This window comes from Physeter macrocephalus, unplaced genomic scaffold, assembly GCF_002837175.3.
Source record: "Physeter macrocephalus isolate SW-GA unplaced genomic scaffold, ASM283717v5 random_874, whole genome shotgun sequence".
Taxonomy (NCBI): Eukaryota; Metazoa; Chordata; class Mammalia; order Artiodactyla; family Physeteridae; genus Physeter; species Physeter macrocephalus.
The window spans coordinates 1,124-20,491 of NW_021146160.1; the positions used below are offsets into that span (position 1 = coordinate 1,124).

The following is a 19,368-nucleotide window of genomic DNA, read 5'->3' on the forward strand; positions in this document are numbered from 1 at the left end:
CTTACCCCCTTCCCTCCTTCAGGTCTCTTTTTTATGCTCCCTTTACCGGTGAGGGTTTCCCTTATCATTCCAAATGGCACTGGCTTCCCCCGTCCTCCCTCCTTGCTGCCACGCCTAGACCCCTAGACATTCCCTAGACCCCTCTGTGCTCTGTTCTTCTCCCCAGCACTAATCTGACTTTCTGAATATTTACTTGTTTGGTTGTTTACTATAAACTCCACAAGGATGGGGACTTTCTCTCCATTGTTTACTATTCTAGCCTCAGCTCTCAGAACAGGCCTGACACTTATCTGGCACTCAGTAAATATCTGTTAAATACATTAAATTAAATATATTCTGCTTGTGAGTCCTGGACCTGAGACCGAGGGCAGAGATAGAGGGACCCTTTTCTGGGCACTTGCCTTTTGCCTGAGTTACAAACTTCAGCATGTCCACCAAAGCTTCACCATCTCTCTGGAGTTCGTAGAATGCCCCGGCAGAATACTGCTCTACTTCTCCTGTTGGCTTCAGTTCCAGTTCAAATCTGAAGATGTTACAATGCGTGTGATGCATAATGTTAGAGCTTTCATGATGACGACAACGTCCCCAAAACAAGTCAGCCTCAATTGCAACAAAAGTCTGGTCCTCATTTAACATTGTCTCTTGTCCTTAACTAATGATGATCTTTATGATCCCTTCAGTCCCTCCGAAACCCCAAGGCAAGGGCAGATCCCAGGGTGCCTGGGGTTTTTGGACAAGCAGGAGCCGGTTGGTTGTGTCAGCAAAGCTGAGAACAAGGACAGGACTTGTCCTATGAGTCTTATTTTAATTTAATTTTATTTTATTTTTTGGCTGCACTGTGCTGCACGTGGGATCTTAGTTCCCCGACCAGGGATCGAACCTGTGCCCCCTGCAGTGGAAGCGCGGAGTCTTAACCGCTGGACCACCAGGGAAGTCCCTTGTTGTTTATTTTTTGAGCGAAGACCTCCCTTAGGGGTCATGACGCCTCACCTTCCAGCACCGCCCCACTCCTACCCACCTATGAAGATGCCCAGCCCTAGACTCAAAGGTTAGGTAGGTACCCTTCAGGTGTGTTGGGCAAAGGACAACTGTTCTAAATAACCAAATTCCTGAGGTTGGTGACGCGACTTCTACAACGCACAGCATTTTTTCCTGGCCCTGCTCGGCCGCCATCAGGTAGGAGGTAAAAGCACATGCTGGGTGCGGACACGGAGCATCTCTGACCTGGTGTCCCCAGTCAGCGGGTAGTAGGAAGAAGAGTCTGTGGAGCTGGCGTTGGAATAAGCGACCGTGGTGCAGTAGTTCAGGCCAATAAAGAAAGGCTTGCAAGTTGACCAGGACTGCCTGTTCTCAACGAGAGGCGGGATCACTTCCGTTTTGGTGGTAGACACCAGATGCAATGTGTTACTGGTGAAGGAAGAATAAACCTGAGTTATCTTCAAGTCACGGACCGAAATGAACATCGCTGATTCTCCCGGCGCAAACAGCCCCCTTATCCTGCCCTCTGTCTCCCCTCTGTCCACACCCACCTCAAATTCTTTGATTTACTCAGAAACAAAGAATAGTAAAAAGAACATCAACAAGGCTAACAATCACGGTGACCCTTATGTTTCCCGAAAGAACTTGCACTAAGACATTGCACTAAGTTCATCACATTTGTTATCTGTAATTTCCACAACAGTGGGCGTGAAGAGTCTCCTTTCACAGAGGAAAGAGGCTCAGAGGGGTGAGTAACGATCCCTGGGATCTGACCTCAGGGCTGCCCCTTCCTTCCTAAAGTGTGGATGAGAGGTGTCCTGCTTCTCTTTCATCTGAAATCTCTCTCTGCTAGCTTCTTTCCACCGGCATTAAACATGCCCAAGTCTCTTCTCCCACTGTGTGCGTACACACACACACACACACACACACACACCTTTCCTTCCCTTCTGGCCCCCTCTTGTCTCCCTCACCATCAAGAAATTTGTCTGCCTTTGCAGTCTCCACTTTCTTTCAACACCCATGTCACTGAACAGGGATATGACTTTCACCCCCATGGTGCTCCTGGAACTGCTTTCATCAGCAGCTCCAATCAGCTCCAAAGGACATTTTGAGGCTTTCTCTTCCTTGATCTCTTGGAAGCATTCAGTAGAGTTGCTCACTTATGGCCAGATTAAGACTTTTGAGTCCAAAACCCCTGAAAAGATTATGGTATCCTCCTCCCAAGTATGTACTTAAAAAATTAGTAAGTGCCAGAAATTTCATCATCAGCAGCTCCAATCAGCTCCAAAGGACATTTTGAGGCTTTCTCTTCCTTGATCTCTTGGAAGCATTCAGTAGAGTTGCTCACTTATGGCCAGATTAAGACTTTTGAGTCCAAAACCCCTGAAAAGATTATGGTATCCTCCTCCCAAGTATGTACTTAAAAAATTAGTAAGTGCCAGAAAGTTCAACAATGTCCTGATTTCATCCAAGGATGAAAGGAACTTTGATACATCATGTTCTTTTCTCAGTATCGTTTCCTCATCTTAGGGGGTGCCCTAAGACCAACGTTTGCTGGTGGGCTGGAACCCTAAGTGCCAGCGTTGGCCTGTCTATGGGGTGATCCACCCCGTGGCCACTCCTGGGCTTCTGTGCCCCTTTAAGGCTTTGGTCACCCCTTCTCACTCGTTGCTGCTTACTCCTCTCCCTTTCCCATGTGTCTGTTCTGCCTGTTTCTGTCCTAGTCCCTCATGCCTTACTCTATACTAATCACTGTTGGACTTCAACGACCGCTATGTGCCAGTGATGCCCAGATCTGTATTTATAGCTCAAACCTTTTCACTGAGCTCAGACCCACTGGTCCGCTGACAGCTGGATGTTCTCGTCGGCTGTCTCACAGGACTTCCAGTGCAGCGTGTTGAAACAGAATTCGTCATTGTCCCCCACACCAGCTGCTCTTCCTCTTTAGTCCTTATTTCAATGAAGGGCACCCCTGACTCCTCTTGCCTCTTTCTCCGCCCCCCCCCCACGCCCACCATATTCAGCCAGTCAATCACCAAGTACTTGTGTTTCTACCTCCTAAGGATTTCTGGGGTTGGCTCACTCGTCTGTCAACCTGGCCCTTATCGGGTGTGGCCACTATCATCTCCCTCCTGTATGTGATTGTAACAGGCTCCTGACTGGTCTCCCTGCTGCCAGTCATGCCTCCTTTCCACCCATTTCCCGCTCTGGAGTCAGAGTTTTCTAAAGCACCGACCTTATTTTACTTATGCTCCCACTTTAAAGCCTTTTGCCTTCAGAAGAGCCCAATCTCCCTAAGACGGCTCACAAGGCTGACCCTTGCCAGCCTCTCACTTCCTCTCTCACCGTGTTCCCCGTGTACTTGACCTCATGGAATTTCTTGTAGTTCCCAGACCGTATCATTTTTCCTTCAGGCCACTGCATGTGCTTTTCTCTTTGCCTGGGAACACTCATTCCTTTCTCTTTTGTCTGCATAACTCCGACACAGCTTCCAGGGATCAGCTCAAGTGTGGCTTTCTTCAGAAGGTTTTCCCTAACTGCCACAGGCTCCGCGATACGTAATTCCATGGTCCTCTCCTGCTTCCTCTAACCGAGCCCTCACTTGATAGTCACTGCTTGCCTCACTATATTTGAATCGACAAATTAATGTGTCCAAAATATGGAAACTAAGGTAAATCAACGTTTGAAGATTTCATTGAAAATGGAGCTCTCAATAGGAGGCTGCATCCCATAATCAGGAGAGTAGGACTTCCATGCTTTGTGCACTGAACTAGCCACTGCAAATCAGTATGTCCTTTGGTGGTTTTCCTGGGAAGAATACCCATTTCCCAAAGATGACTTCTCTATAGCTAGTGCTTCTTCGTTCTCAAAACAAACAACAAGAAAACACAACCTAACAGCAACTAATTAATCAGTAGGTCTTACGTCTCATCTTAGTAAAATGTGAAAAGTTGAGGAAACTGTAATTATATACCGAGTCTAGGCCAGGTTAAAAATAGGTAATCCAGTACCTTCTCTCTCTCCAGCCGACCCCCAGATCCACTGGGGCCTGAATTATCTCAATCAGCTGTCTAGCCTGGCCAAACCCTGCAGTCGTAATTCTTTCTTTCAAACTGGCTCATCAGATCTAACTGAAAGAATTACCTGCCACTGAACAGTCTGACTGGCCTCTTAGGAGAAGGAACGATGAACTCCAGCTGCCCAGCTTTCAGGGCTACTCTCGCCTCCAGGCCTGTCTCGTGGAAGAAGTTGGTGTTCATCTGGACCCCATTCCTAGCAAAGCCCGGAATGATGATGCCCATATTTGTCACAAACTCCACAGACACAGACGGCTTTGTCACCAGTTCTGCCTGTATCTGTAAGTCACAAAACAACCTATTCAGCTTTGTTAAATAACCTCAGTCCCCTGAAGTCAGATCAACCATCCTTCCCACCCCTGGGCAAATATCTCTGGATGGCTCACACCAGAGGAAACATTACTGAGATTCGTTTGTGGGAGGAAAAGCCAAGTTCTCAGGCCTCCAGTGCCAGACTGATACCCAGGACTAGGAAGTGCCCAAGTTAACCTGAAGCATAACAAGACACAAGGACGACAGAAACAGCTGAGTTCTGAGCCCGAGCAGAGCTAGCCAGGTGGTGCATCCTCGTGGAGCCTAACGTTTGTCATAAAAGTTAATGAGGTGATTCCAATGGTGATGCACTTTGTCTTGAACTGGAAACACATTTTTTGAATTGCACAAGACACCCACCCTGGGGGAAAAGAACAACCTAAGGAAGGAAAAAGTGGACGGAGTCTTACACTGGCTACTTCCAGTTTCACTCCAGCCTTGATTCCAGGAGCGATGACTCCGGAGGAGGACACCTGCAGTTGTAATCCAAGTCCGGTGGGGAGTTCAAAGGCATTGTCCATGAAGATGTAGTGAAGAAACAAGTCACCCTTTGAACCTTTCCTCACGAGCTCTTTAATCTGTAGATCCGACAGGGGAGATGAAAAATACACCTCATCGAAGTGGGCTTTGTGAAATGCGACCTCCCCCCGCATTAGATAGTGGTCATTCTTCTTTATCCAGGAAGGAAGGGACCAGCGTATTTTAATTAGCTGAATAGTTTAATAAGTAAAGATGAATGATTATTGATTTCAACAAATTGGGATACAAAAAATTGCCCTGTGTAAGTATCATGTTGTTTTCAACTGGTGACTTAGAAGGCATTTCAGAATACTTCTGGGTCTCTGAGATTTATGAACTTTAAGTATCACTGCATAGCATGGCTTAATTCTGATTTTCTGGAGTCTAAATGTAAATGAGGGTTTACTTGCAGCGCAATATATTATGGTAAAACCAATTTTTAAAAACTGATGAGCTGGGACTTCCCTGGTGGTCCAGTGGCTAAGACTCCATGCTCCCAATGCAGGGGGCCTGGGTTCGATCCCTGGTCAGGGAACTAGATCCGCATGCCGCAACAAAGAGTGCGCATGCCGCAACTAAAAGATCCTGCACGCCGCAATGAAGATCCCGCAGGCCGCAACTAAGACCCAGCACGGCCAAATAAATAAATAAATATTTTTAAAAATAATAAAAAAAAACCCCAAACTGATGAGCTATTTAGATGATGTACATATCAGTATGCATTGTTCTTTGTTCTTTATAACACATCTGCAAAATAACTTGAGATGCCTTTTATTAAAGCCACATTATTATTCATTATATCCTAGGAAGTATACTTGGATATTTTCTCCCTTTTTAATAAATTAATAATTATAAAAAACTATAGGGACTTCCCTGGTGGTCCAGTGGTAGAGAATCTGCCTTACAATGCAGGGGACGTGGGTTCAATCCCTGGTCAGGGAACTAAGATCCCATATGCTGTGGGGCAACTAAGCCCGCGCACCACAACTACTGAGCTCACGCACCTCAACTAGAGAGCCTGCGTGCCGCAAACTACAGAGCCCATGCGCCCTGGGACCCACGCGCCACAACTACAGAGCCCACGCGCTCTGGAGCCTGCACACCACAACTAGAGAGAAGCCCACGTGCCACAATGAAGAGAGAAGCCCGCGCGCCGCAACGAAGAGCCCGCATGCCACAACTAAGACCCGACGCAGCCAAAAAAAAAAAAAAAAAAATCTCTAAAAAAAAAAAACCTATAGTTCGTATTTAGATAGTGGATTACAGTTTTCCACATATGTTGTTTCATAATCACTGCATCATTTCAGTATTAAAAGGAACCTGTAGCATAGGTAGAGGGAGACACACTTGACACTGTTTTCCGGATGAACAAATGAATGAACGCTGTTAAAAGATACATCTAACATGATGAATAGCTTAATTTCTAAATGTTATCAATTCCTTAGGAACCAAGAATCTTCTTCACTGAAATTCAAGGCAAACCTGCCTCTCTGAAGGAAGTACAAGCACTTTCTCTGGTTTGTGTGGCTGGGATCTTAAGGGAGCCTGGGAGCTCTAAAAGGAGCCCAGGCTAATCCCGTCACCCTAGGACGGGGCCTGGCCCGCTTACCATCTGAGGGACGCCCTGCAGGGTACGGACACCGTTCAGCAGCAGCCTCCCCAGGAGCTGGAGGTCCTGGAGCTTGACAAAGCCAAGCTCTTCGCCCAAGATGTGGAGGTAGGCTCTGGCTTCTGGGAAGTCTTTGGATTTCAAATCTTTGATCAGCTTCTCAGCGTTGAGCATAATTCCGTTGACCATGTCCTGGGATTTTAACAACAAAATGTCTAGTGAGGTGTGAGTGTTGTCAAACAAACACCCATAGATTTAGATGTGGGACCTACCTGCTGCAGCCGTGATGGGCCTAAACACAAATGCTCAAGGCGGGGCCACAGGGCAGACACTGAAATCAGGCTCCCACCTTTTATCAAGAGGTAGGTAATAGCTCCTCCAGACTGAGGCGAGGCTCGCTCAGGGACAACGGCGCTTCCACTCTGTTCTGAACTTGAATGATGTAGGCATAGTAAGGGGGATCTCTGCTCTCCAGGACGCCAGGATCCCAACGGCTCCCCAGGATTATAAGACCCTCTGTCTGCCGACCCCTTCCCTGCTTACTCCCTCTCTCCTTTGACGAGGCAAAAACACTAGGGGTTTCTTGGGAAAGCATAGCTGCTATATACATTGGCCAAAAGCTTGAAAAACACCTGGTCTAGGTAAGTTCTTAGAGATAAGAATTCCATAGACTGATGCTTAGGCACTGAGGAAGAAAAGAGTGATTGATTGAAAGGCTCCAAACAGATCAAAGACCCTCAGCCTCAAGTGGAGGTAAGTAAATTGGAAGACAGAGGCGGGACCGTTTGCGAGCATGGAGGAGTAAATTATGGCCCTGCTTCTCAAACTGAAATGTGCACACCAGTTCCTTGGGGGTCTCGTTATAATGCAGGTTCTGATTCAGCAGAGCCCAGTAGGGCCTGAGAACCTGCATTTCTAACAAGCTCTGATGTGATGCCAACGACGACCACACTTTGGGTAGCAAAAAGCTAAAGCATAAGAAGCTCCAGATCATACAATCTATTTTCTACTCCTTAAGTGGAGGCTTATGCTAGCTTCAAAGAGGATTTTGCTCCCACAGGCTAGTGCACTGGTGTGGGTGAGAGCCAAAGAAAGCAGTTATTAATAATGAAAATATAGACCTACTAGAGCATGGACTTGAGGCCACAGGGAGGGGGAAGGGTAAGCTGGGACGAAGTGAGAGAGTGGCATGGACATATATACACTACCAAATGTAAAATAGATAGCTAGTGGGAAGCAGCCGCATAGCACAGGGAGATCAGCTCGGTGGGAAGAGATATGGGAACATATGTATATGTATAACTGATTCGCTTTGTTGTAGAGCAGAAACTAACACACCATTGTAAAGCAATTATACTCCAATAAAGATGTTAAAAAAAAAGAAAATATGAAATTAAAGAGTATAATACTATCTGCTTCTTGAGTAATCAACATAAGAGTCAGGCACTTTGCTTCGCTTTTTACATACTTCAGTTCATTTAGTCTTTAAATATCCTCGTGAAGGGTATGGATTATTATTAGCAATCTGGGGATGTGGAAACAGACATAACATCAAGCAACTTGCCCAGGTATGCAGAGCTTGAAGAGAGTGAGGTTAGATTTCAAACCCATGCCCCAGAGTTCACACTATTATGAACTCTATGTTAGAGAGCCTCTAAGTATGTTAGAGAGGCCTCTAATGAGTCTGGATGTGGGTAGACTGAATCTCCAGGAAGCCCATACCTACAGAGGATACTGGCTCTTATCCTCACTGGACTGGTTAATAATAGCCATAGTTGTCATTTCAGTTAGGTAGTACCTTGGTGACTTCCAGGCTTAGATAAGAATGTTTTCGCATTGAAACCCAAAGCTTTCATTGAGAGGATACTTAACAGAAACATACCTGCTCACGTTTATCATCTTTGTTGTAGCCAAAGTGATCCACCAAGACCTTGGAGACACGATCAGGAACTTGACCATCAACCCAGTACAAAGCCTTGTTGACACTGTCTGGGAAAAATCCTTGCTTCCCAAAAAGAGCTTCCAATGTTGGCTCAAAGCCTTTTCCTTGCAAACCAATCTGAGAAAGAAAATCAGGCAAGAAAATGCCATCATGTTTCTCTGTTGTCTGTCAGCCTTCCATTCCCCTCTTTATGCCCAATTCATTAAACAAGCATTCGGTCACTACTACAGGGCAGGAGCTGAGCTTAGCACTCCACGTGAGTTGTCTTATTTAAATCTCACCAGAATCTTGACAGGCAGAACTTATCACATGCCTGTTTTCTGGAAGAGGCAGCTAAGGTTCAGAGAGCATAAACAGTTAAACCAAAGATTCAGAGTTGGGAGTGGACTTGGGGTTTGAACCAGAGCCATCTGACTGCACAGCCCATGCACTTCCTTGGATTTGGGGTCTAAGGGCTTCTCTGAGACATCTGCATTGCCATTCATATAAGGAGTCATGCTTCAGATGGCCCCTAGTGGGGAGGCAGGAAGGTGAGGGAGGAGGGAAAGAAGTGATGGTACCACTGCCTGATGATTCTTGTTCCTCTGTAGCTGGCTCACGGCTCCCTTGACTTGACTTTATGTTTATGATGTAGAACAGAATGGCCTAGAAAACATAAGACTCTGCTTCCATCTCACACATACCTCAAAGAGGTCAGCTGGAGCAAATCCAAAGACTGAGAGGGTCATTTTCAGCATGCTTTCTTTAGGAAGGTAATTACTTGGATCAAATATAAGATTCCCTTCGATTTTGCCTGAGACTGGGTCAAGTGATGGAAGAGAAATAGATTTGGAAAGGTGATAGTTCCGGGAAAACTTTCTGAAGTCCATGACGGTTGGAAGTTGAGATTTTTTCAGAGCTTCTTCCACTAACTTTTTCAACCTAGATGGAGAGGAGGAGGATATTGTGAGCCGACACACATCACGTTACTCTTCCACCCCCAAGTAAATGCGGATTTCCAATCGCTACCAAACTATTTGGGTTTCATTTGCCCCAAGAGCTTGGCTCAGATCTGCCACCCTTTCACCCAGATGTTTGTTCCAGAAGAAAGAACAATGTATGAAGGGCAGGCAGCGGCTAAATCAGAATCGAGGTTTGGAATTTCAGCACCCTGTGGCAGATGGGGACGACGTCACTCACTCCCGGACGTGCAGCTCTTCTGAGTTTAAGATGTTGGCGATGTGGGAAGCCACAAAGTTCTTCACTTGCTCATTCTGTTCCCGTGGGAGGAGTTGGGTGATTTTGTTAATATCCGACTGGGAAGGGCCGCCCATCAGCATGAGATAGGCAGCCAGTCGCTTATCCCCTGGAGAGGTGTCATCGAGGAAAGTCTGAAGTAGGACTTCCCGGACCTGTAGCCAAAAGAGGAGACTGTTATCACTGTCAGAACACAGAACATGCCCGGCAAACGTGCCTGGTCTTATTATGCACAAGTTGAATTTCTCTCTAAGAATCCTTCCAACGCTGGTACTGAACCTTCTTGCCTGTGTTCCCCCCAGAGCAACCAGCTCAAGGAAGGGTTCTCAGAAGACACCTATCAAATGCATGTTGAATTCAACTGCATTAAGATACACAAGTGATAGCCAAGTTACAACTTGTCGGAGATCTGCCACTAACTGAAGATAAAGTTGTTTTAACGTAAATTATCTCAATATGAGGATAAAGGTGGGAAGGGACAGTGAGAATTTGGTGCTAATAAGTAAGTCAGGTTGTCTGCAAAGCTCTGGAGCCACTGCCACTTTCGGGGGCCAGTTTGACTATCCTAGTCTAGGGAAACTGGGGAAAAATCAGACATGTTTTCCCAAGATGGGAGCGATGGTCAATCTGGCGGGAGGACAGCACATAGTGAACATCTCACACTCCGCCTGCCCGAGTAGCAACAAGCTCAAATACTTCTCTCACGTCCACATTACTGCTAGGCAGTCACCAGGTGTGTTGAAAGTTGCAATTAAAAAGCAGTAGAATAAAGTCACTAGAATGATGAGATTTAGAATCTCATTCCAAATCCTTGTCAGTCTGAGTAAACTTTTCACTTTCAGTCCTCTTCTGTAGACTTTACCTCGTGTCTAAGCTCCATCTTCCGCAGGGCCTGGATGGCAGCCTTCTGAATCAGCAGTGATGGCTGTCTACTTTTGATGCATTTCAGGACTGAAGATGGGAGTTTTGGGGTTAGTTGCTCCATGGTTCTACCAATATTTCCAATGACCTGCATTGAAAAGAAACAAGAGGGAATCAGGGCACAGAAGAAGTGAGGGGTGTGCAGGAAAACTGCATATCATACAAAAAACTGAAAATACCCTCAGAATCAAGTAGGTGTGATCTTCGTTCCCAGTGCAGTCATTGCTAATCTGTTCCGACAGGTAGTCAGCAATTTCCAGCAGGTCCTGTGTCCCCGTAGGGTTTGTCTTATGATAACTACAGAATAAGAGGTAGGATTCAGCAAGCATAGTCAGATTTATCTTAAAATATACACTTATATTTGCTGATTTCTTATTTCAAATCATTACTCTCAAAATGAGCAGCAGAAAAACAAAAGAGTAAGCATCATAATTTGAAAGTGGAGGGAGGGTACAAACTTAATACAGAGAAGCGGGGTCTTCCTTAGCTCCTATGAGGAGAACCAGTGTAAAACTCACTTGTTGATCACGTGACTCAGAGCATACAATGTGGCTCGGCTCTGCTGCTCCTTTGCCATGTTAAAGATTGCCTGCAGCCTCTCGGCAGAGGGCTTTGGGATCAAGGCCACCAGGTAGGTCACAACATCGATCAGAAGGGGGTTGGCTTTCTCACTTTTCAGCCACTGGAGGATGTGAGTGTAACACTGGGGCTGTCCGCATTGAATCAAGGCTTGTAAAGTGATGGGGCTGCGAAGGGAAGGGCAGAGAAAGTGATAAACATCACCTCCCAGGCAGCCGAAATATCCTTGGCCCATGGTGTGCCCTCTGTCAGGAATGCCCTTATTCCCCTTATGCACAATCCAAGTCCAACCATCTTCCAAAATCTAACTCAGATCCCTAGAACCAGAAAGCCTTCCCTCTAAGCATTATCCACTGGAGAAGCACCACGGAGCAAAGTCTGAAGAAGGACCCCCCTGGACTCAACATCCAGAGAGGCCTGTCATCCTTTGGTCAGAACACAGAACATGCCAGGCAAACACTCGTCCAGTCCTCAGTCCCTTCTCTGATCTGCACAGCACTAACAGTGAGTGCGCTGGAGCAGAGAGAAGGCACGGTATTATTTTGTTTGCCTGAGTTCTCTCTCCTCTAGCCTATAGGCTTCCAGAAGGCACAGACTTCTTTTTCTCTCAAACACTCCAGGGTACCCATTATAGAACTAGGAATTAGAAGATACACATCAAAATGTGGGAAATATTTCCCTCCTGCCTTAATACACAAATATGTATCTACCTTGGATGCAATGTGTGTATGTGTGTATTGCCCATGGAACCCTAGACACCTTAGCCGATATTTCTCTATCCAGTAAACGTTAACTGACTGATTGGGTTGAAATTTCAATGGTCCCCAAGATTCTCTGTTTGGCCGAGGTCTCAGCCAGCTACCACAGGTGTATAATCTATGAAAGATTGAGCTGCGACCATTCAAGAAATACCTGGACACCTCGATCAGCTTTGGCAAGAGGGATGTGACTGCCTCATTGCTGAGGGCTCGCAGCTCAGTCACCAGTTTATGGAAGAGGTTAGCTCTCTGGGCATTCTGCTCGGAGACATGCAGTTTCTGCAGCTCCTGCAGGGTCTTCACGATGACCTCGGCCTGCTTTGCAGGTGATGTGGACTTGGTGCTCTCAAAGGCAAGACCCACCGCCTCGGTACCTGGAAGGAGGAACGTGTCAGAGGGATTCTGGCTTACCCCTGCTTCTCACCCTCATCTTTCTCCTGGAAACTGGAGATCTAGGAGGGGTCAGCAAAGGGGAAAAGAAAAGAAAACTATCCAGTACTGTACTTGATGCCCATTATGTATCTATCTGGCTCTGTGCTAGGGGTCTGACTTCAGTGTTTTCAATGACTCATCACACTCTCCCTGAGGGTAGTATTATTCCTCAGTTTAAAGATGAGGGGGGACTTCCCTGGTGGCGCAGTGGTTAAGAATCCACCCGCCAATGCAGGGGACAGGAGTTCGAGCCCTGGTCCGGGAAGATCCCATGTGCCACAGATCAACTAAGCCCGTACGCCACAACTACTGAAGCCCGTGTGCCTAGAGCCCGCGAGCCACAACTACTGAGCCCGCGTGCTGCAACTACCGAAGCCCACGCGCCTAGAGCCCGAGCTCCACAAGAGAAGCGGCCACCTCAATGAGAAGCCTGCGCGCTGCAACGAAGACCCAATGCAGCCAAAAATAAATAAATAGAATAAATAAACTTATAAAAAATAAAAAAATAAAGATAAGGGAACTAACACCCAGAAGCGAGCCACTCACCTTGCCCAAGACCTTTCTGGGTGTGAGAGGCAGAGCTGGAACTGAATCCAGGCTTTTGTGACTCTGGTGTCAGATAACCTTTCTGCCTAAAAGACCTGGTGAGGAGGCACTGCTGCTGACGTGGCAACAGTTGAAGCTGACTCACTGCTGCTCACCCACCTTTCCTTCCAGCGGGATCTAATGGCGGTTTGTGGGGGAGGGGAAGACGTTTTTGTGTCCCCTCCATCACCCTGCTCTCACCTGTGCCAGGGAGGCAGGTGAATCAGCACGGAAACATGGTGCAGAGGAAGCAGTCCATTAGAGTAGACCTGGAGGCCTATTTTTCACCACCTCTAATAGTCTGTGACTGTGAACACATCACTAAGCCTCTCTCTGGGTCCCTTTCCCCTCTGATGGGTATAAAAGCACACGTTGCTCCCACCTGACATCACAGGTTGCTGAGAACAACGAGGTAAGACATACGACAGCTTCACATACAAGACACATGCAGGGCTGGGGTTGGACTAGAGGTCTCTATAGTTCCTTTCAGCTCTAAAGACTGATCCCTGACCCTGAGGGTCTCTCTCACTTGCCCCACCCTGTCCAGGCCCCAGGCCTTATCATGGGGTGTATGAGGTTGTCAGATCTACCGAAGGTTGACTTAGGAAACCAGTTTCCTACTTAAAAAAACCCAGGTAGCTTTGGGGAACTCCTCCCTTTCCTTTATCCCATTGCCACCTGACATGCTGAAGGGAATGTGCTTTCTCAGTAGAATGGCCCACAGCCAGAACACTAGAGCCCATGACCTCATCACCAGCAGACATTTCATCGGGCCCAGCAAGGAGCTAAGCCATGGCTGGTACATCGTGGGCAGATTTCCCAGCCCTGGCAACCAGGTGCACATAAAGGCTTACCTTCATCAAAGAAGCGGCTGTTGATCTTAGGTGTGTCTTCAAGTTTCAAAGTCTGTGTAACCTGTGCCATCATCCCATACTTATTCCTGGTAACAAAGGAGGCACATCACGTCATCAATGGCCAGCTCCCCAGACCATTCTGTTCTTTTCATGTTGACTGTTTCCCCCACCTCTGCTTCTACCCAAATTCTGCTCACCTTTCAACCCATAGTTATAGCCAAGTGTCCTTCACAGGTGTAGAGAACAAACAGATAGATACCAAGGTGGGAAGAACTGGGAGATTGGGACTGACATATATACATGATTGATACTATGTATAAAACAGATAACTAATGAGAACCTGCTGTAGAGCACAGGGAACTCTACTCAGTGCCCTGTGGTGACCTAAATGGAAAGGAAATACAGAAAAGAGGGGATATATGTATATGCATAGCTGATTCACTCTGCTGTCCAGCAGAAACTAACACAACATTGTAAAGCAACTATACTCCAATTAAAAAAAAAAAGCCAACTGTCCTTGATCCCCCTGGTGAACAGTACCACGTCCTTCTGGTCATGCTGGCTGTCCTTCCACCAGAAGGACATATGTACCTTACACCCTCCACCATTCTGGAGCGCCCAGAGGGAGTGGACTAACATTGTGCTTTGAAATTCCTTTGCACCTCCCACAGCACAGTGCCAAGACTATAGCAGTTACTCAATATACATTAGTTGACTGACCAGTTTTCAGAATGGATTTGGATACACAAGTCTCTATGCCAATTTCCAAATCTTCTGCAAAGCCTTTATAACCAGGGCAGGCTGTAATGATGCCCAGTTTTTCCTGATCTATAGCCCTTAAAGTCTGGGTCTCAGCTCTCTTTTGTTGGTTCCAAATTGTTTTGCATGCCTAAGACTTTCCTACCAAATTGCCTGTTAGCTTGAGACAGGAGGACAGGGATGGGCTCTGCTTTGTACCTCTTCACAACCCCCTCCCAGGCACTGCCTAGCCTGCAAGAGGGCACCTGAGAAGCATTCAGCTCCTACTGGCCCCATAAATAATGAATCAAGGCTGCAGAGGGTGACCTACTTATAGGAGAAAGGCAGGAACAGGTGTTGCTCCTTGCAGATGGCTTCTGACACGTGCTTCCTCTTAGGGTCCAGGTTGTACTGGCAGGACTGGCTGCTGCCAATCAGCGTTGACAAGGGGCGGGTCTGTGAATGAGATCAGGAGAGAAGCATTTTCATCAGTCCCTGGGGCTTGAACCTGAGACTTCTGCCACAGGTATTTACCTTCAGGGAAGAAGGTGGGGGGAATGGGCGTTCTCTACCACTAGATAAATGCAGTTAGAGAAGAGAGCTTGGTACTTGACATTTTGACAAGGGGATGCAACAACTCGGCAGACCCAAAGCTGAGTCAAGCTATAGACTCTTCTTTTTTTTTTTTTTTTTTTTTTCTATAGACTCTTCTTATTCTACCCCAGCGGACCTATGATCCTGCACAAAGTATACATAACCGGGTATCCTACGCACGCCTGTCCGTCCCACCAAACATAAACACTTCACGGCTGCTACTGCTCCTTATGTTTTCTTTGCCTAGAAGTTTTTCTCTGAGATCCCTTATAGCTCTAACATTCCATCATTTTAATAATAAAGAGGCTGCTGCCAGTGTGAACAGCAATGCTGGTGTGAAACTTACCATGCCTTTGATCAAAGCAAGGGGGCTAACTCCCGTGCTAATGGGCTGGAAGTGATCACAGTTCTCCAGGTTTCTTTCAATGGATATTTCTGTTGCCACATTTCCCTTCCTTGTTTTAACGGTAACGTCACTGGAGCAGTTTCCATACACGGTGTCCTATGGGAGCAAAGGATACAATTGGTGTATTCAACATGGGGAAACATCTTTAGGTTCTTGGGGTGGGGCTGGGAAAGGAGCCAGGGAGAAAAGGCGGATGCAACGTGGCTTTGGGAGAAAGCTTCATCCTCTTTGACAGAGCGTGGGCATTGCTGGTTCCAAGGGCGGCCAGAGCTGGAGTGAGAAAACCACTTACGGGTGATCCTGGTTCTGAGGAATACCTGCCTGCCCTCCTAGGACCTAGCCAATGCTGGTTTTATATTCTGTGCTCGCAGAGCATTTTCTCTACTGTTCATTTATGGCTCGTATTCCAATCTGCCTTGTGTTACATGTGTCTTGGTTCTCACCCCAGGTCCTGAGAACTCCCTGAGGAGAGGCCTCTGCAGGATGCAGCAGTGAGTTCTCCGCGAGTAGCGCAGTATGGAACTCAGAACATAGTAAGGGCTCAAAAGTGTTCGTGGGACTGAAGTAAATTGAATTCTCTCTCTGATCAAAACCTGAAATTCTTAAAAGAGGCTGGCAAGTAGAGTCAATTATTCTCTGTGTTTAAAACACACAGAGGCTATACCTTGTGGAAACAGAACAAAATCAAACGAAGGAGTAGGCTGGTTGGGACTCCCCAGAAACTGCTATAAAATTAGACCCAACCTGCTCAGGCTGCGTGGGCTGAGCCCTCAGTGAGTCCAGAGGCTGGGGTGAGCCCTGGGCACTGTGCTTCACACCAATATCGGGCCTCCCGTGTAAACAGCCATGCAGCTGAGTCAACGATCCACCTGATGTATAAGTGGGACCTGGCTCCAATATGTGAAGATGCGTTCAAAGGGCCACTGTTATCAGCTTTCTAAATTCTCACCAGAAATAACACTTGTTTAGCCTCTTCTGTATCCGGGGGAAGCAGGAGGGCAGAAATGATGCCCCTCTTGATGTTCAGGATGTGTTTAGGCTCTTCTTTCTCTGGGTAAAGTAAAACTTTCTTCCCTTCAGGAACAGCCAGCCTGAGATCGTACCTGTCCCAGAGAGAGTGTGGTCACTGAGTGTCCTTTCTCCACCATGAGCCTGATGGACATAAGCTGGGTGGCTTTGTAGCCTCCTTTTTACTTATTTTCTTTTTACATTTTTTCTTCATACATATCAACACATATATATATATTTTTCAAGAGCATACAAATATGTGTATGTTGTTGGTTTTCTTTCATTTCTTTTCCTTTTTTGCTTGGCTCACTCATCCTCTCTCTCTTTTCTACCCACATCAGGTCTCTGTGGCCACACTCCCCCACAGAACAACCTACTACTGGGCATCCCATTTGTATCTCCACACTCAGACGATCCTGTATAGAAGCGTGGGAGTGAAAACACCTGCATAGAAAGAGTTTGTCGTTCCTTGTTTTATCCAAATGGGATGGTATTATGCATACTTGTCTTTATCTTGCTTTTCTCATTTAATTATACTCCATGAAAATCCTTCTGAGTCATTTTTTTGGTAGCGCTCTAACAGATTCTTTTTAAAAAGTTGTATAACATCCCCTTCTACGGTTATAAATACTCTATTCATGGTCCCCTGTTTGATGGCATTCACTTGCTCTTCCTGGACTTTTTAGTTTTTTTTTGCCACACGAACAACACTGAAATAAACATTTTTATGCATCTGTTGTCACACATTACTACTTTTCTTTTCATGGGCTAGAGTCCCAGCATTTGAAATTGCTGTGTGAAATGCTACAGGTATTTTAAATTATAGTAGATACTGAGTAACGGCACTCATTCTCACCAGCAGTGCACGAGGGTATACTTTTCCTCACAGGCTTGTTAGCAACAAGTGCTATAGCTGTTTTCAATTTCTGTAGTCTTATGGGTATAAGGTGATAAATAGCTCGTTGTTACATTAATCGCATTTCCTGACCACTGGCAAATGGGAGCTTCTTTCCATACATTTGTTGGACATTCATTCACTCTTTTGTATGATCTCAGGCTATGTCTAAAGCCCGGGTCAACTCTGATCTAAGGGACCTTTCTTTGGGGACTTCCTTAGGGGGTTTCACACGGCCTGGCATCACCTGCTCTAGTTAAGTCAGAATAAAGAAAAGAAGACCAGGCATGTTTCCCACAGCTGTCTATCCTCTCAGAAAATTCCAGACACTGATGCAGGCTCACAGGAAAGCCCTGAGGTGGCCAAAAGCAGGAGTCCTTTTTTGCAGGAGGGTAAGGACCAAAAAGGAACTATGACTCCCTTCTGTCACTGCACCCCACTCCCTCAGATGCATCTAAGTCTTGGATAAAATAAGATGTACTGGTAAGAGACAGAAGCATCAAGGCCTATTCTGGCTTCCGAGTCTAATGTTTAACAAACTGAAAGAAGGGCACGGGGTGGGGGGTAGTTTCCGATGTTACCAAATCAACAAATCCATGACTGTCCGTATTTGCACACACTCAGGACACTACAAACTGTGATCTGGAGATGAGGCAGGGATGATGTTCAAAAAATCGAACAACCAGTACAACGTGAACACTCATCAGTCAGAAGTGATGCCAGTCATAAACAACAGGAATGGCCTGGTCAGTGTGCACTGGCAAGGTGCCAGCCCTGGAGGGAGACCAGCTCAGGCCTCAGCTCTCCCTGGACCCCTTGAAGCTGGTGTCCTCTGCGGAGCAGACCCTGCACTGCCATGTTTGACCACAGCAAGTCCTGCCGGGACCCTGTCTGAAGACTGCGAGGCGTAGTCTTGTTTCATTCTTTAAACGTGAATTCACTTGTTTAAACAAACCATCCCAGCTTTACTGTCTCAAGGAGTTTTAAAGCGTGAGATCTTTTAGAACCACATTTAAATGATAATTAGGGGAACTTCAGTAGGGGAGGGTAAATACCGCTTCCCTCTTTTGGATTGTAGTGAAAACTCAGCAATTCCCTGATCCATGGTAAATAGAGAATACCGACACTTATACTCACATACATGCCCAACATAAACACACACATTCATGCCTCAGTGGACACACACACACACACATGCTCACGCACAACACGTGCAGTGGTACTCAGAACTCAGAAATTTAAATGCACAGGCCCACGTCTTACTTGGACATGGCGGCAGCAAACTCCTCAGTGTTCTTGGCCGTCTTCAGCAAGGCCTTGCCCTCAGGGTTGAAGCCATACACCTCTTTCAGGGTGCAGTGGCTCGTCTTCAGGATGAAGTTGCAGAGTTGGGGGACCTCCAGCTCAACCTGACAACAGAGGGTAACAGCACATTAAGACTCTCCATCAAGAACACAAGATCCCCCCTCAGCCCAGGGCTTTCTGGCCTTTTCCATGTCCTCGGGTACCATGCTTCTGAAGTTTTCCCCTATGCATGCAAAGGATGATATCTTTTTATTGGTTCTAAATGTACTCCCTTTAAAGACGTACAACTGGCTAGAAGAAAGGCAGCCTAGGAGTGAGGGTTTGGAAGAAAACCAGGAGGCAGGAGGAGAGCTATCATTGCTTTCAACAGCAAATGTTTCCTTAATGTAAATAGAAAAACCAAAAATCCAAGACCATTGTACCTATCAGGGCCTATTCAGAGCTTTGAATGCAGCTGTAGTTTAAACAGATCCCTAGTTGTTACCCAGCACTGTTTTTTTTTTTTTGTTTTTTTTTTTGTGGTACGCGGGCCTCTCACTGCTGTGGCCTCTCCCGTTGCGGAGCACAGGCTCCGGACGCGCAGGCTCAGCGGCCATGGCTCACGGGCCCAGCCGCTCCGC

General features: G+C 46.5%; 1 protein-coding gene across 1 annotated transcript in view; it reads right to left on the reverse strand.

The window, feature by feature from the left end:
• Window positions 1-401: 401 nt before the first annotated feature.
• Window positions 402-19,368, reverse strand: part of LOC102988981 (apolipoprotein B-100) — a gene marked incomplete at its 3' end in the record, with an annotated part of 21,607 nt that continues 2,640 nt past the window's right edge. Inside the window, exons 4-20 of the mRNA XM_055083344.1 lie at window positions 18,707-18,852; window positions 16,490-16,643; window positions 15,481-15,636; window positions 14,872-14,996; window positions 13,803-13,888; window positions 12,086-12,305; window positions 11,113-11,340; window positions 10,774-10,891; window positions 10,536-10,682; window positions 9,617-9,828; window positions 9,121-9,358; window positions 8,378-8,554; window positions 6,496-6,687; window positions 4,778-4,945; window positions 4,123-4,334; window positions 1,225-1,407; window positions 402-523 (exon numbers count right to left, since the gene is read on the reverse strand). Of these exons, the coding sequence (XP_054939319.1) occupies window positions 402-523; window positions 1,225-1,407; window positions 4,123-4,334; window positions 4,778-4,945; window positions 6,496-6,687; window positions 8,378-8,554; window positions 9,121-9,358; window positions 9,617-9,828; window positions 10,536-10,682; window positions 10,774-10,891; window positions 11,113-11,340; window positions 12,086-12,305; window positions 13,803-13,888; window positions 14,872-14,996; window positions 15,481-15,636; window positions 16,490-16,643; window positions 18,707-18,852 (2,884 nt within the window). The remainder of the gene's footprint in view (window positions 524-1,224; window positions 1,408-4,122; window positions 4,335-4,777; window positions 4,946-6,495; window positions 6,688-8,377; window positions 8,555-9,120; window positions 9,359-9,616; window positions 9,829-10,535; window positions 10,683-10,773; window positions 10,892-11,112; window positions 11,341-12,085; window positions 12,306-13,802; window positions 13,889-14,871; window positions 14,997-15,480; window positions 15,637-16,489; window positions 16,644-18,706; window positions 18,853-19,368) is intronic.